At 38.2% G+C, this 18,376-nt stretch overlaps 1 protein-coding gene across 1 annotated transcript; it reads left to right on the top strand.

Annotated features, from left to right (window-relative positions):
- The first annotated feature begins 14,798 nt into the window (after nt 1-14,798).
- LOC142523800 (uncharacterized) lies at nt 14,799-16,483 on the top strand. The gene is made up of 3 exons (XM_075627530.1): nt 14,799-14,859; nt 15,778-15,893; nt 15,959-16,483. Exons 1-3 carry the CDS (start codon nt 14,799-14,801, stop codon nt 16,481-16,483), a joined length of 702 nt encoding a protein of 233 aa, XP_075483645.1.
- Nucleotides 16,484-18,376: the final 1,893 nt, after the last annotated feature.

Below are 18,376 nucleotides of genomic sequence, written 5' to 3'. Positions count from 1 at the left end.
TCGTTCCTCGCATCTCAACTTGTTTTCGTGGCATGCCTTAATCTCCTTTTTCTCGTACTTATACAAAAAAAAGGGAAAAACAAAAGGGCATGTAAGGTGAGGGGGGCCAAAAGGGGATGAAATCCTATCCCTAGGCTGAAAAGGTGGAGATGTACGACGTTGAGAAATGTGAGATGAAAATTCTGACAACCCTAGGCTGAAAAAGTGGTAATGTAAGGTGTTGAGAAATGTCGGATGAAAATTCTTACAAGTGCATAATGAAAATTATTGTTGTACTTCCAATCTTTTTGGGCAACTTGAGCACATGTTGACATTACCTCCCTAAACAATGTTATGCAACCATGAAATTCTACTAGCTTGTGTTTATTGATTGGTCACGAATAGAAACGGAACTCAGGAAAGTGAAAACTTGCATTAAATTGTTGATTTGGTGACACATTATTGTAGAATAAAGCTATCTGAAGTACAAGCTAGTAGAGCCCATAGCCCACACACATGCACACATTTATATCCAACTAAAAATGATATGTGATGACTTAAAAGGGGTGTTAATGGATGATTTGATTTGACTGATGAGATGTATTTCAAAAACCCACGGAGGCATGAGATACTAGTTGTTGTTTCGCCATCGTGTTATTTGTTTTAGTTCTTTTATTTGGTGTTTTGTTCGTGTCATAATTGTGGTCTATGACCTATTTGCTTGAGAACAAGCAAAAGGTTAGTATGAGGGGGTTGATAGGTGTTTTTTTTACGTGTTTTATTGCTTTAGTTTTGTGTATGTTTGCATTGTGGATGTGTGCATTTTATCTAAATTTTGTTCGTTTTAGAATTAACATATACATTTGATCATGGCTCACTCGTACTTGATGAATTTGTAGATGAAATGGCCGGAAACCTGAAATCAGTGGAGAAGGATACATGCCACAAGAAAAGGGAGTGAATTTTGCAGAAGAGTTGGCGCTCGCGCGGTAGAATCTTGCCGCTCGGGTGCAAAGATGGATTTCCGGACAGAAGAGTTGGCGCCCGGACGGTAGAGTCTTAATGCTCATGCGCAAGGTGTGTGTTTTTGAAGAGTGGAATACAGAGGAGTCAGTGCTCGGGTGGTAGAATCTTACCGCTCGAGCGCGAGTGCTGCACGAAGAAAGAAAAAAATATAGAGGATTCTGCGCTCGGGCAGTAGAATCTTACTGCCTGAGCGGGACTCAAATTGGAAAAAATTTACGAGGATGATTTCTTTCCTTCCATGGGTTGCTTGCCAAGTGGGGGCACAAATTTGGCATATGGCGAGATAAGGCAAGGAAAAGAAACATTATTCAGTAGCCACAAAGTTGGGAGGGGAGAAAACAAAGCTTAGAGTTGAAAAATTGAAGATTTTCGTGCAATGTTCTTCGCATTTTCATCACGTCTAGTACTTCTGGCTTAAAACTTCTTATTTAAATATTGTTTTGCTTACTTTGATCTTGAATTCTAGTAGCTAACTTTTCATATTTGTTGGGATTTAAGGGTATCCTACCCCAAAACTGTGTTTAGTTAATTTATTTCTCGACTTTTGATTTAATCTTTGTTGTGGTATTATTTTCATTGTGTTACTCAAGCATAGCTAACTTTAGTCATAATCTCATTTTGCGAGTGAGTTTGAGAGAATATCTCGTGATAGGAACGAGTAGCATAGTCCATGGATTTACAATTTACATATAAATATGAAATCAGATACACGTCGATAGTCATAGTCCAGTAGGTCGAAAGCTAAGGAATTTCATAGAACGACATGCAATTCACCTTTGATAAATAATTAAAGAGATTTAATTACTTCACTATGTTCAATTGGTTAGGAAATCCCGTCGAAAGCGTGGATCGTTGTCGAATCGAATTAATTAAATGAGTGAGGGGTAGGTGAACCGAGATTTCCAACAAATTCATTTGTCATTGAATCTTTAATCAATAATTTTAGCTTATTTAAGTCATCATTTAATCTGTGAATCATTTCGTTGAGTTTTATTTTATCATCGTAGTAAGCAATCATTCAAATTATCGTTGCTAAAGGTTTAATAATTGAAACTAATAATTGCGAAATATAGCCTTTGGAGAAACAATACTCGTAATCTTGTACACTATATTATTACTTTAAATCGCGCATTTGCGATTACATCGAGCTTGAATTTAATTGACTTTTACCAAGGATTCTACAGTGTAAGTTTTGCTCGATCAGTTACATACAAACTAACTGGAAAAACATAATGTTTATTTAATCAAATAAGTGTCCCTTGTATCATACATTTAAGTACAACACCATTTGTAAGGAAAATTGCTACTTCAATAGCACATTTTAAACAACATTAAGTATCAGTCAGTTTCATACATAATAGAACTGGATATATCAATCGGCTGGTTGCCTTGACCACATGATTTGTTTTAACACCCTTGACGATGCTTCAAAGACAATATTCTCCATAAGTGGCAATAGCTTGTATTCTAAGATTGAATACACCGATGAATTAAATCCAGTTTGGTTTTCAAGCCAAGCGGAAGAGACTCGAATGATCATTTGTTATGAAAACTGAACAGTTTAAATCTTTTATCTTGTGTTTAAACTGAATAATTGAAATAAGGGGGGATCAATTTGGATTTGTATCAGTTTAGTTTTGGCAAGAGCTGAACTGATATCAGCTAACTCCCCTTCATGCGCACCCGTGGAAGTTCTTGACTCCAGCAGCTATTTCCACCCAACCAGGCCCTAAACAAACTATACCAGGCCTACCTCGGGACCCTAAGACCCCGCCTAGACCTTAGTCACGAGCTCTTGTCCAGCCTACAACCCATCCGTCGTTAAAACCCGCGATTTAGTCCCTATGTTCATGGTTGTGTGCTTGTTTCATTTTACATTGCACCAGCTGCCTATCAGCCGGTCTCGGACCTAAAACATAACCATAGGTAGCAGCAAGACATAGGTACTGCCCAAAGAATTCGACGATCAAAACTCGAAGAAAAACGTAGAAGTTTATGTTATATATATATATCAAAACGAGTTTTAATCAAGTTCTACCATACATATAATCAAACCAATGAGTTTTCATGCATATTTTATATCCAAATATAGTATATAACATAATGGAGGCCGAACGGAGATGGATTGTAAGGTCCAGGAATTGAAACTACGTAACCCGATTGCTTACAATCTAGGGTTTTATTTAAAATATTTGTTTATGGATTTTTATGCATTTTATTGCATGATTATTGCATGGATTGTTGGTTATTTCAGAGTTTTATGCATTAGAGTGTTTAGATGCATTTTGCGCTAGTACAAGTAACGTAGAACATGGATAATCAAGAAAAAATATTTGTTGGAACATTTCATGTTCGTAATCTTGATTTTGATGTAAACAAAACTGGTTATTTTGTTACTAATAATTTAACAAAGTGCGCAGGAAGCTGAAATTGATCAGGCTTTGAACTGGTCAGTTACCAAGCCAAAACTGAAGCTATCGGGGTGCAAAGTGAAAGTGCCAACTGATTGCGCAAAACTGAATAAGTCCAACTCAATTATCAAGAGCAGTTCCACTGATTGTTCAATTGACAAGTGGTTCGGCAGAATACCTTCAGAAGCCCGGTCAGCTGATGAAGTGTTCAACTGATGAAAAGCCCAACTTGAAAGAGGATTGGTTACGGTCATCGGAAGCGCAACGGAAGTTTAAAAATCGAATTTTTACAAGAAAATTTCGGTCACCTCTTTGTTTGTGTAGCAAATACATTAAAACACCAATATCATACATAGGGTGTTTGAGAGATATACCTATCAATCTTTAAAAGATTGATTGTGGCTCCAACTTTGTTGTTAAACAACAAAGCTCTTGAATGGCAAGAAGATCTACAAGCTTCTTCCTTGAGCACACCTTGCTCAAAATTAGGCCCACCACTTGCTAGGTAAATCCCCTCTTAATTTGCACTAGAAAAATTAAAAGGATTTTTCAAGGAGAAGAATATTTCTTCCTTAACACTTGAAGAAGAAAAGAAGAGAAAAACTTGGAGAGAAAATCCCTTCAATATTTCGGCCACCACATGAAAAAATGAGAGGGGGAAGATTTGTCTTGGGTATGGGAAAAGTTGATCCGAAAAAGTTGCATGCTATGCAATATTTTAATCAAAAGTATTCACACCCCTTCACCTCCCAAACATGCAAAACCTAGTGGGCTTGTAACTATTACAAGGCCAATGGACTATTTAAATTATCTCAAACATATTTGAGCTCAATTAGACTTTACTTGATTTTACTCAAGGTCACTAGTTAAATAATTATTTTCAATTGGGCTCTACAAGGCCCAATGTTATTTAATTAATTAAACACTTCAATTAATTTAATTATTTGGACTCTACTAGGCCCACTAGTGTTTAATTAATTCAACACTTGAATTAATTTAATTTAGTCCATAATAATGTTTATGAAAATCACAATTTTCAAATACATTATTTACTTGGCCTATTTTTAATTTAGGAACACATTCATAAATTAAAAATTACATTTCTCTCATAGAAGTCATACTTCTATTTTTCTCAACGCTTATAAACTCATTTATAAGCCGTTCAACACATTGAACTATTTTTACTTCTCAACGGGATCTAAAAAGCTAGTACTTGTGTGGCCCTCAATGGTTCATTGATACAACTAGTCGTGGGTTCACATCTCCATGTGATTCGGAGGTCACAAGCATATTCACCAACTTCTCAAGGGTCGGCTCCATCTTGTTCATGTTGAAATTCACCACAAAAGGATCAAATGAGCTAGGCAGTGATAAGAGCAACACGTCGGTGGTAAACTCCGAAGGCAAGATCAGATCCATGCCTACGAGCTTGTCCACAAGCCCAATCATCTTCAAGCCATGCTCATGGACCGAGGTCCCATCTCGCATGCGCATAGTGATCAGCTCCTTGACGGTAGCATGCCTAAGAGGCCGAGTCTGCTCACCAAAGAGCTCCTTGAGGTGCATATGAATGTCAGCAACATTTTTTGCATCCTCAAAACGCCTCTGCAGCTCATCGTTTATAGAAGCCTGCATATAACACCTAGCCTTCAAGTCATGGTCACTCCAATCCTTGTAGGTCTGCAATTCCTCAAGAGTACAGCTAGTCGGAGCCCCAGCATGGGGCGACTCAGTCAGTGTATATGCAATCTTTTCCGAGTTTAGGACGATTTTCAGATTTTTTAGCCAAGTGAGATAGTTAGGTCCGGTTAACACATGTTTTTCGAGTATGGCAGAAAGCGGATTGCGAATTGAAGACATTGTCAAATTTTTGTACAGAAAAGTAAAACAGATAAATGTTAATGACTATTTTAAAATATTTAATAAGATATAAAGTTTGGACTTTAACTTTATAAATTTTCGCTCCCACTGTTTTGACATTTCCACTACCCTCTAGTGAAAACGGGAAACTCTTTTCCTCAGTAGGTACGTAAGGTCCAATTAGCGAATTATGATCCCAAATAATATCAGCCAATCACAATTCCTAAAAGGTAGTTTCCAATTGCATCACAATGCAACCCTTACGTAAACTTTTGTCTCACGTTTGATTAGGACCCAATAATATGACGTCGTTCATCTTTACGTGTCAAGCCTTACCCATCGATGTTGAACCTTAATGGACGGTCGCCATGAGTTCCCTCAATAATATGAGCCGAAATCATGGGAGTTCCACGTAGTTCACATCACCATGTCAATGGATGTCACAGCTTTCCGGCACCCAGAGCTCCCCCAATAATATGAGCCGAGCCCCGAGTACGGGTAGCGTTCATCATGCACCCATTGTCAATGGAAGACAAGGAAATTATAAACAAATTTATAATTCCCCTTTTCGGGCTTGATATTAATTTTGAATCTTATTCAAAATGAGGGTTTTTAATTTTGAAAGGTCCCATCATTAATTTTATTTAAAAGCTCGCCATGTTTGATCGTATGTTTGCTGGATTCATGCAACTTTGTAATTATCATAATAATAACGCACATACTCATTATTTATAACATATCATGCATATATTATAAACAGTAAACAAACAAGGATGATCAATCGCCCCAATATTAATGGCCCGTGTGAGCTAAACACGGGCCTAGGTCCAATCCTAGGGAAACACAAGGGATGCAAATGCAACTATTACATTAGCTTCCAATATTTACATGTCTTCGATCTTAATAATCATCATGGCCACCATCTTCCAATCTTGATCATCCACTATACTAATATTTACAAATAAATATCCATGACAAATAGGGATACATCTCATGGGGGTGGGAACGGGCCATAAACCAAGCCCACTTTATAAATTGATAATTATTACAATCATTCAACACAAAATATCCTAGCATACACCTAGCAAATTGGGCTTGGGCTTTTGATCATCCTTCATGCATAATATCACATATCATACACCATCAATTAATTATCACAATAATTAATTGATCCAATATTATATATCTTGATCCAATCACTAACCGCACGATTATAAACTAAATTAACAAAGTATACAAACACCTTTGTCTACTTTCCAATTAATTTATTTATAACCGAATTTCTTATAAATCACAATTTACTATAAATAATTAAAGTCCAACTTCAATTATTTATTTTATGAGAAAAATTTGCAACTTTTGTAATTTTAAACTTAAGGGCCCAAAAACTTATTTTTCACCAAAAACATTTTGGCCCATTCAAAATTCACAAATATGTTAGTCATCCAATGGCCCAACAACTCAAGGCCCATGACACTTGTTTAATCCAAAACACATTTGGAAACCCTAGTCGTCATCGCCGTCGCCAGAGCTCCGTCGCCGGATTCCGGCAACAAAAAATTTTTTTTATTTTTATTTTAAAAGGGGGGGGGTTTCGGGCAGCCCCTCGGGCAGCTTGGGCTTCCCGAAATGGGCAGCAACAAGCTGCCGAAATGTGCCACAAGGTGGCCTTGATTTTGTTGCAAAATTTTGTTCATGCGGTTAGAAATCAATCTCAATATAATATCTTGTAAATGCTACACAAAATCGTAACCATAGCTCGGATACCACTTGAAAGGGGATCGGTTACGCTGACCGAAAGCGCAACGGAAGTTTAAAAATCGAATTTTTACAAAAAAATTTCGGCCACCTCTTTGTTTGTGTAGCAAATACATTAAAACACCAATAACATACATAGGGTGTTTGAGAGATATACCTATCAATCTTTAAAAGATTGATTGTGGCTCCAACTTTGTTGTTAAACAACAAAGCTCTTGAATGGCAAGAAGATCTACAAGCTTCCTCCTTGAGCACACCTTGCTCAAAATTAGGCCCACCACTTGCTAGGTAAATCCCCTCTTAATTTGCACTAGAAAAATTAAAAGAATTTTTCAAGGAGAAGAATATTTCTTCTTTAACACTTGAAGAAGAATAGAAGAGAAAAACTTGGAGAGAAAATCCTTTCAATATTTCGGCCACCATGTGAAAAAATGAGAAGGGGGAAGACTTGTCTTGGGTGTGGGAAAAGTTGATCTAAAAAAGTTGCATGACATTCAATATTTTAATCAAAAGTATTCACACCCCTTCACCTCCCAAGCATGCAAAACCTAGTGGGCTTGTAACTATTACAAGGCCCATGGACTATTTAAATTGTCTCAAACATATTTGAGCCCAATTAGACTTCACTTGATTTTACTCAAGCCCACTAGTTAAATAATTATTTTCAATTGGGCTCTACAAGGCCCAATGTTATTTAATTAATTCAACACTTGAATTAATTTAATTATTTGGACTCTACTAGGCCCACTAGTGTTTAATTAATTCAATACTTGAATTAATTTAATTTAGTCCATAATAATGTTTATGAAAATCACAATTTTCAAATACATTATTTACTTGGCCTATTTTTAATTTAGGAACACATTCATAAATTAAAAATTACATTTCTCTCATAGAAGTCATACTTCTATTTTTCTCAACGCTTATAAACTCATTTATAAGTCGTTCAACACATTGAACTATTTTTACTTCTCAACGGGATCTAATAAGCTAGTACTTGTGTGGCCCTCAATGGTTCATTGATACAACAAGTCGTGGGTTCACATCTCCATGTGATTCGGACTAAACATGTCCTTATTTGAGCATACCCCAATTGCTCCATTCTTACTTATCAACTCCTTGATAACAAGAACGTCAGAACTCAAGTCTGATAGTACCCAACCAATCATGTTAAACGCCTAGCAGCATCGCTTACATGATTCCCTAGGTATCAAATGATAGTGTCTGCAAGAACCATTCTATTATGGTTAGCGTACAGTACGGTCCCTTCAACTCATATATCCCGACCGATTCGACAACCATTGGTTTATCGAGAGTTGTCAATGAATCGATACTATGTGTCATGTCGTAGTTGCATCGATGGTGTAATCTATGAAACCCTTTTAATAATTACCACCATATTCTGATCAGAGATTTCAAACTACATATACATAAAAAACACATAGGATATCCATACCCGTAGGTAAGCGGTGAATCCCCGACTACAATGCATCGACTCCTATATGTTTCGACAGAACACCAAACCTTGCCACCTGATGACCCCATGAGAGTCGGTAAACAAGTCAAAGTGTAATTCTAGCACATAGAGTCTCAATGTTGTCCCGCGTCATAAGGACTAATGGTGTACAACCATAAACTAGGACTTTTTCACTCGATAAGTGAGAACCACTTGGAAAGTCCTTTTATGGAGGGTTGTTCAGTGCACTCTACAAGGAGCACCTATCTGCATGCTCGGACATCACAATGTCCCCTACCAATGAAACATGGTAATTACATCACCGATACTAGTCTCGAACTCGAGCGGCCTATATCCTTCTTATTGGCGGCTGAATCGACTAGGAACTGTTTAGAATATACAGTATTACAAATATGAGTTTCATGATACTCATCATATGAGCATCTCATATTCTTTCTACTATTTGTATATTCAAGGGCTTTATCTATGCTACTAGCATGGGTATACAGAAAAAGAAGTGCCAAAATGATAAATTCAAATATTATTAAAATAAAGACTGTTTATACATAGAGTTTAATCATGAACTCTCGGCCAACACTTGGCTCGACGGGCACCTATTCTAACAATCTCCCACTTGCACTAGAGCCAACTACCCATATGCTTCAAACCCATCGATTCGCGATGCTTCTCGAACAATGGTCCAGGTAAAGGCTTAGTTAGTGGATCAGCAACATTATCTGCGGAGCCGACTTTGTCAATCGTGACATCTCCTCTCTCCACGATCTCTCCGAGGATGTGGTACTTTCTCAATACGTGTTTGGACTTCTGATGAGACCTCGGCTCCTTTGCTTGAGCAATGGCTCCCGTGTTGTCACAAAACACCGGGACAGGAGCAACTCCATTAGGAATGACGCCCAACTCTTGGACGAAATTCCTTATCAAAACTGCCTCCTTTGCTGCAGCTGATGCAGCAATATATTCTGCCTCAGTGGTGGAATCCGCAGTATTGTCTTGCTTGGAACTCTTCCAAGAGACAGCAGCACCATTGAGCATGAATATGAATCCAGAGGTTGACTTCGAGTCATCGATATCGCTTTGGAAGCTAGAGTCAGTATAGCCTTCCAATTTCAGTTCTCCACCCCCATAGAAAAAGAACAATTTATTGGTCCTTCTCAAATACTTGAGGATGTCTTTCACAGCTTTCCAGTGTGGAAGACCATGGTTGGATTGATATCTACTCACTACACTTAGTGCAAAAGCCACGTCAGGACGTGTAGATATCATCCCATACATGATGCTACCAATCGCAGATGCATAAGGAATGCCGGTCATCGCCGCTATCTCTGCATCAGTCTTGGGAGACATAGACTTGGATAGGGACACGCCATGACACATTGGTAGATGTCCTCTCTTGAACTCATCCATCGAGAATCGCTTCACGATGGTATCAATGTATGTGGACTGGGTGAGACCAAGCAATCTTTTTGATCTATTTCTATAGATCTGTATTCCCAATACAAAAGATGCTTCACCCAAGTCCTGCATCGAGAACTTACTCGCTAACGATATCTTCGTTGATTGCAACATTCCTACATCATTCCCAATGAGTAGAATGTCATCAACATACAACACCAAGAATGTCACAGCACTCCCACTGACCTTCTTATACACACAGGGTTCCTCAGGATTCTTAGCAAAACCAAACTCTTTGGGAACACTCCAAAGTTATATCAGCTTAGTTTAGAAGCTTATTTACCTCAGTGTGTGAGAACACTTTCGAGTTGTTTTTAGAGATCAGTTCTCGCACACGCACACACCACCACTCAAATATAGTCTTGAACAAAGACGTAAAACTTGTGTACGTAGTCTTTGACACAGAAATTAAACAAGTGTTGGCTGGAAGGTGCTGCCTTTAGTCTAGACTAGGAGTTCAGTTAGGCAGTGGGTAAGTCATAAGCTGGGTGGCTTTGTAAAAGGTGTTGTATAAATCAAAATATTCTAGTTTATCCTACCCGAGGAGGTAGAAAGGGTGATGTAGGAGCAGTTGAAGTCTCTGAACATCCATAAACATATTTTGTGTTTTTAAATGCAAAACTTTTGTTTTAAACTAATTTGATCAGTTCAGATGATATCAGTTCAGTTTTCACCATAACTGAACTGATACAAGCTTGAATTGATTTCCCTTATTTCAATTAACCAGTTTACACAAGCTAAAAGCATTTAAAATGCATCAGTTTTCTTAACAAATGATTATTTCGAATGTCTTCCGCTTGGTTTGCAACCAAACTCGATCTAAATTATCGATGTTTAAATTCTTAGAACACGAGCTATTGCAACTTTTGGAGAATATTGTGTTTGAAGCACCTCAAAGGTGCCTGAACTGATCCCTCAATTGGTATCAGAGCTAGTTGTTCTAAGAAGGACATTTGAAAGCTAATATTTATAAAATGTTTCAAAATGTTATTTAAAATGAATTTCAAAATCCTCTCAAAAATTTTATATGATTTTGCTGTGGGAAGAGATAAGGTTCTTGGCTCTGCAACTAACACTGTAGCCACTTCTCTCGACTCAATAACTTTGTTGTTTTAGCGGCTTGTAGGATTATGAGTTCAACTGACAGCAGAACAGCAAAACTGATATGTGGATAAGATTTCAGTTGCAAGCTAACCAGTTCAAGTCATCAACAGACGAAACCCAACTATCAGCTGAAACTGATGATTTAAATGGAGTTTAATCATCAGAAATGCTGCTGCTTAACTGCCATATCAGATCAAAATAGATGATCAATGCGGTTCAACATAAGTTTAGTCCAGTTTGTGTGCTTAATGTATAACACAAGGCACACTTGTTTGATAAATAAACATCATGTTTATCCAGTTGGTTTGAATATAAGTGAATTGATATTTTCAGTTAATGTGTTGCCTAAACTGCTTGAATGTTAAATAATACTAAAATTCATTTTTAAAATCGCGTAAGTGATTATATTTTTGAGGGGGAGTTTTTAATTCAGTTCTTTAGGGAGAGTTTTCTTTAAAATTATCCCTCAAATTGAAAAATGTTTTAAAATTCGTTTTAAACTCGTTTTTAAATTTAGTTCTTGAGGGGGAGCTTTCTTATCTCTCTAACTGAATTTTCTTATCGTTTTAAATGTTTTTGATTATCACAAAAGAGGAGAATCATCAGTTATTTTAAAATTTCAAAATTTTAAATCGCTTTAATTGTTCAAGTTTTGTGATCATAAAAAATGGGAGATTGTGGGAACATTTCATGTTCACAATCTTGATTTTGATGTTAACAAAAATTATTATTTTGTTAGTAAAGATTTACCTAAGTGCGCAAGATGCTGAAACTGATCAGGCTTCGAACTGATCAGTTACCAAACCAAAAACTGAAGCTATCGGGGCACAAAGTGAAAGTGCCAACTGATTGCGTAAAACTGAATCAGTCCAACTAAATTATCAAGAGCAGTTCAACTGATTGTTCTATTGACAAGTGGTTCGACAGAAGACCTTAAGAAGCCCAACCAGCTGATGAACTGTTCAACTGATTAAAAGTCCAACTAACCAGTTCAACTGAATCACTGAAATTAGTTCAGCTGACGAGTCAACTTATTTCACAAAACCAGTTCAAGACCAGTTCAACTGACCAGTTGAAAGCATAAGTTTGGAATCAATCAGTTTGCATAACACGACAAGCTTATAAAAGGTAGAATCCAGCTGCGCGCATTAAGGAAAAGCTATTGTACTATCAATAGTAAAATAATGGACGTAGCAGCAAAATTTAAAGACAAATGTTCCAGAATGGCTGTCGGAAAAGTCAAGACATAAATTTCAAGGAACGCATTCAAGCTGCAATGATCACATGTGATGAGTCTTGATGTACAGTCGCATTGCTGTTATAAATACAGACCGAGACCATCAACAATAGAGCGACAAAAAAAAACAAGAGCAAAAACAAGAGAGAAAAGAGAGGGAACACGTAAAGCCTTATCAGCTTACAAAGAAGCAATCAGCCCAGTCGAGGAACACTTCAAAGTCATAGCATCTTAGTTTAGAAGCTTAGTTCCCTCAATGTGTGAGAACACTTTCAAATTGTTTTCAGAGATCAGTTCTCACACACGCACACACCACCACTCAAATATCGTCTTGCACAAAGACGTAAAACTTGTGTATGTAGACTTTGACGCACAAACTTTAAACAAATGTTGTCTAGAATGTGCTACCTTCAGTCTAGACTAGGAGTTCAGTTAGGCAGTTGGTAAGTCATAAGATGGGTGGCTTTGTACAAGGTTTTGTATAATCAAAGTCTTTTAGTGTATCCTACCCAAGGAGGTAGAAAAGGTGACGTAGGAGTAGTTGAATTCTCCGAACATCCATAAACATATTTTGTGTATTTAATTGCTTAAATCTTGTTTTAAACTGATTTGATTAGTTCGTGATATCAGTTCAGTTTTCACCATAACTGAACTGATACAAGCTTGAACTGATTTCCCTTATTTTAATTAACTAGTTTACACAAGCTAAAAGCTTTTAAAATGTATCAGTTTTCTTAACAAATGATTATTTCGAATGTCTTCCGCTTGGTTTGCAACCAAACATGATCTAATTCATCGGTATTTACATTCTTCAAACACGAGCTATTGTAGCTGTTGGAGAATATTGTGTTTGAAGCATCTCAAAGGTGCTTGAACCGATCCTTCAATATTTTTATTGAATAATTGTTTTTAGTTATTTAATATAAGGTGTATTTAAGGGAGAATTTCGAAAATGGGCCTTGGTGGGCCATATTTTAAAACGGTACGCAAATTTTATCGATTCGGAGAAATTTTTGAGGGTTTGGACAATATTTCAAAAAATGTACCAAAACGAAATATTTTTCGAGAGATTGTTTGGGCTTGATGTGTTCATTTTATTGCTTAATGGGGCCAAAACTTATTTAATTTTAATTAAGGCCCATTAGTGTGTTAATTTCCTACTTAAACCTTACTAAACCAAACCCTTACCCTTATACATGGCCGCCCCTTCCTTCATTCAGCAGCCTCATTTCAAAGAAAAACCAGCAGTCATTATTGAATTCTCCCTAGGTTTTCAAGAAAACTTCTTCTCTGCCTCTCCTGTGCAAGTCCTATGCGCGTATCTTCGAGTTTTGATCACATAAACGTTAAGGCATGACATGCATCTCTTTTTTCATCATTTACACAATATATATATATATATGCTGATGTATATGTATTTGCATGAAGAATTAGTTGGTTTATCATATAGCATCACTTGTGCAAAGGTTTATCATGAAATATGCTTTCTTTTGACTCATACTCACGTCTTTCCTTGTGTTTGTATAAGGGGCTGCCGTGTTAAGACCATAGAGGGCTGTCATCGTCGAGGATCATGGTGTTTTAGGGCTTGAGTCAAGGGTTTGGTCGGGTTGGATCGTAAGTTGACGGGTTGGGTACGCTTACGGCTTGTGTTGGCTGGATCAGAAGATGTGAGTGAGCCGACGATGCAAGGGCCGTTCCTAGCCATGGACAAGACCCTGGTGGGTCTGAGTCAGGGTCCTATATGGCTCGAATGCGTCTGTACTTGACCACAATTACAATTGAGTGAATTGTTTCAAGTTTGGTCATGGTTGGGGCTTTTGTGGTGATTATCTGGTGTGTGTGACTTACAGCGTGCATGAGGCTAGGGTTCATGGTTAGATTGGTTCAAGAGGGTCCTAGGGTGGTCTAGGAACTGTTGTTTTTAGTTTGGCTTGGGTTAGTTGGGATTAGGATAGAAGGTGGCATCGAAGTGTTTGGACGTTTTTCTGTCGCAGGTTTAGCGCCGCGGCGTTGCCCTGTAGGCACCTCAGTGCTTGGTCTTCGAACATGTAGCGCTGCAACGCTAATGCCGAGTGCCTAGGTGCTAACCAAGCGCCGCAGCGCCATAGTGTCAGCGCCTAGGCGATAGTCCAGGGTTTGAGGGGCTTTGGTTTTTAGCGCTATTGTCTCATTAGGACATTGATACGTTATTATGACCAAGCTTAGTGATGATTAGGTTGGATTATATGAGGCTTGATTAGGAAACTTTGAATTATGATTTAAGCATAGTCATCTTCGAGTCGAGTTAGTAGTCCTGGCAGCGCCCTGAACACGAGTTTTCATGTTTTAAATGTTTATGTTATCATGGATATGAATTTTTATTTAAATATGAAAAATACGATGCATGCTTGATTTTAAGAAAAATTTATGTATATGCATGGTTTTATTCAGTGATGAATATGATGGCATGTTTTGAAGGATGAGAGTTGATTGTGACTAATACGATGACACGATGACATGTAAGGCCAGGGCTCAATGGACGGGTAATGCTGTCGCTGATGTCCCAGTCGCAGGTACCACGGTTACACGTAAATGGATCCATAGACTGACACGACGATACGAAAGTCACAACTAATGAACGAAATTCAAATTAAGATAACGAACATGTATATGCTGATATGATGTAATATGTTATGAAAATATTTATGCTTCGACATGTTATGATTATGCTTGCGAATTTTACGATCATGAAATGTATTTTCATTACAATACCTTTCACTGTTGCTTATTATGTATATGTACTAGCTATAACGTTACAGGTGTGTTGAGTTTTTAGACTCACTAGATGTGAATGATGTAGGTGAGCATGTCAATGAGGAGGCTGGAGGTGCCGAAGTCTGAGTAGGCGGGGCTTGTTGTGCGCACGTGAACCCAAGGACTATATATTTTCCTCACATAGGAGTGGACATGATTATTTTATATGCTATGTTTTGACATGTTGATGGTTGTGAGGATTTTTACTTATTTCATATTTGCATTATTTTAAAACGTAATTTAAGATTTGACAATTTGTCTTTTATTTAAACTGCAATATTTTTATCGGTTAACTGATTGCTATTATTTTAAAATGTGAAATTTTCAATGGTATTGCATGCAAGCATAAGATGTTATTTTTCACAAAATGAGTTTTTTAAAAAAAATTCTAGTATTATAATAAGTAGTAGACCTTTCAGTTAGTATCAGAGCAAGGGTTTTGTATAGGGTTGTGCCCCCGCCAGCTTCTGCTACTGAGTCTTCAAGCCTCAAGTATGTAAGCTTTTATATTTTAAATGTTTAAATAATTTATTTCTATCACCAACATGATTGTATGTTATATGTTTTCAGCGATTTACAGTACATGTTTAGCTGCTTTCATTGTTTAAGGATTAAAAGTTTTGAAAACTAGATTAAATTGCATGATGGGTTACGTTTAGAATTTGTATTGTATTCAGTTATCATGCCTACCAGACGTGTCCCTAGCACAGATCATCATGATGATACGTCTGGAGGCGATAGAGACCTTCCACCACCACCACCGCTAGGCGATGCCGCTGCTCGAGTCTCGAGGGTATAGCTAGACATTTGGAGCAGGCACAACAGGCTCCTCGACCTCAAACGGACATCTACGAGCAGTTTCAACGGCTCAACCCGAAGGAGTTCGGGGGTACCACTGACCCTTTCGCGGCAGAGGGTTGGATTCAATCTTTGAAGCTACACTTTCAGTACCTAGAGATGAGGGATGGTGACAGGGTCAGGTGCGCCACTTATATGCTGAGGGATGACGCATCCCTATGGTGGGAGGGAGCTGCCCACGGGGTGAACTTGGCTACCCTCACTTCGGAGCAGTTCAAGGACGTATTCTACGACAAGTATTTCCTAGCCAATATCAGGGGTCGCCTGACAAGGGAGTTCATGAGTCTCCGCCAGGGAGACTTGACTGTGGCAGAGTTTATTCGGAAGTTTGACTGGGGATGCTACTTTGTGCCCCATATCTCTAGAGATGCCGCTCATAAGCTGAGGCATTTCATGGATGGCCTGAGACCTACCTTGCACCGGGATGTTATGTTGATGAGATTGGCGAGCTATGAAGAGGCCACCGCATGTGCTTTCCAGGCGGAGCAGCCAATGAGGGACATCAATTTTGAGATGCAGAGGTAGAGGCATCAGACTCAGGCTAGCACACAACCGCAGAAGAAGCAATATTCAGAGCCACCGAGGCAGTAGGGGCAGCAGAAGCCTCAGGGTCAGTTCAAGAAGTCTGGATAGCAGCGGACATATGAAGCACTTGAAAGTCCCCCACATACATTTTCCATAGTGTAGTTTGTTGCACTGTTCGGTCGTCCCTCCGGCTTAGGAGCCCCTGGCAAGCACACAGCCGCAGAAGAAGCAATATTCAGGGCCACTGAGGCAGTAGGGGCAGCAGAAGCCCCAGGATCAGTTCAAGAAGTCTGGATAGCAGCGGACATATGAAGCACTTGAAAGTCCCCCACATACATTTTCCATAATGTAGTTTGTTGCACTGTTCAGTCGTCCCTCCGGCTTAGGAGCCCCTGGCACCAGGGGCTCCTAAGCCGGAGGGACGACCGAACAGTGCAACAAACTACACTATGGAAAATGTATGTGGGGGACTTTAAAGTGCTTCATATGAAAAGAAAAGGGCCATAAAATAGCTGACTGCCCAAGGAATTAGGGCCCCACTACTGGCAGGGCCTATGTGATGCATGCGGAGGAGACAAAAGCCGATCCAAACTCTACATTGATCACCGGTAACCTTTACGTTTAGAAGTTTCATTTATTTACTGCCTCGAATGCATGAATTATTATGTCTGTTGTTGAGTTACTTTGGGATGGAGAACCTAGAATAAATTAGGTCGCATTCTCTCCCTAGTTGGACTTAAGGATTGAATTAAATGAGTTAAGAATTTTAAGGACTTAATTGCAAAAAACGAAATTTTATGGGTTGTTGTCGAGTTTTCAAATTTTTGGGGATCAATTTCAAAAATTTTAAAGAATTATTTGGACTGAATTCGAAATCTATTGGGCGCGAAAGTGCAATTTTCGAGAACTGCAGGGCCAAATTGTAAACATTTCAAAACGTTAAGGGCCAAATTGCAAACTCCAAAGTTTTTTAGATAAAAATTCGAGATTTTTGGTTGGGTATTAGAAGTGAATCAGTAATTTTTTTTGACATTTTGGGATAATTGCTGTAGAAAATTTCTTAAGATTCAACACAATCAGATTTGATGATATGTTTTGTCGCAGGACAGATATATATTTCAGGTGTAGCCACCTATGCTGATAGGATCGGTTGGTAGGTGAAAGAGTGTTTATAAGTGGGGTTGAATAAACACTTGACAATTTTATCACCTTTTCGAATAATGAGTTAGTTTTGTGATAAACTGAACTCGAGAATCTTGTTATGTCAATGTCAATCAGTTAACTAATGAAAGTACGGAAATAAACTGACTGACAAATAGAATAAAACTGAAATTCAGACACAAGATTTATGGACGTTCGAAATGATTTTGGATAACTTTTTGTACATCAATTTTCAAAAAAAGAGTTCAAAGTGATTTTACATAACTCCTTTTGTATATCAATTTTTCTTGAAAATTCTTGACCAATGTAGATGTTAGAACCATCAGCGAATGAATATATATCATTACTATCCTGCACATTCACTTCAATATCATCCAGATTAACCGTAACAATGTGATCGATATCATTTTGATAAACGAGGTCAATATCATCCACACACACCACAACCATGTGCCACATCATTTCCGTAACGCCCCAGATTCGACGACGGTCCTCACTGTATCAAGACGGGTCTTTCCAACGTGCTTATGTCCTCACTCACACGCACCCTGTAAAACTTCCAGGAGGTCACCCATCCCAAAATTGCCCCAAGTCAAGCACGCTTAACTTTGAAGTTCTTATGTGATGAGCTACCGAAAAGAAGATGCACCTTTGTGATATGAATAGTACTAATCAAATCTTTTAAACCCTCTTCAACTGTATAGTCCATTACATTGAACAGTCTCGGAATCT

Source organism: Primulina tabacum, chromosome 14 (genome assembly GCF_025594145.1).
Source record: "Primulina tabacum isolate GXHZ01 chromosome 14, ASM2559414v2, whole genome shotgun sequence".
Lineage (NCBI taxonomy): Eukaryota > Viridiplantae > Streptophyta > Magnoliopsida > Lamiales > Gesneriaceae > Primulina > Primulina tabacum.
The sequence above is the reverse complement of the archived record's forward strand: the minus strand, read 5'-3'. Positions and strand labels throughout refer to the sequence as shown.

Bases quoted from the DNA above. Each gene is read 5' to 3' on its own strand.
- LOC142523800 (XM_075627530.1), top strand. From the start codon at position 14,799: ATGACATGTAAGGCCAGGGCTCAATGGACGGGTAATGCTGTCGCTGAT. The intron at 14,860-15,777 runs GTACCACGGTTA...TATTGTATTCAG, and splicing joins CGCTGATGTCCCAGTCGCAG to TTATCATGCCTACCAGACGT. The intron at 15,894-15,958 runs GTATAGCTAGAC...ATCTACGAGCAG, and splicing joins CCGCTGCTCGAGTCTCGAGG to TTTCAACGGCTCAACCCGAA.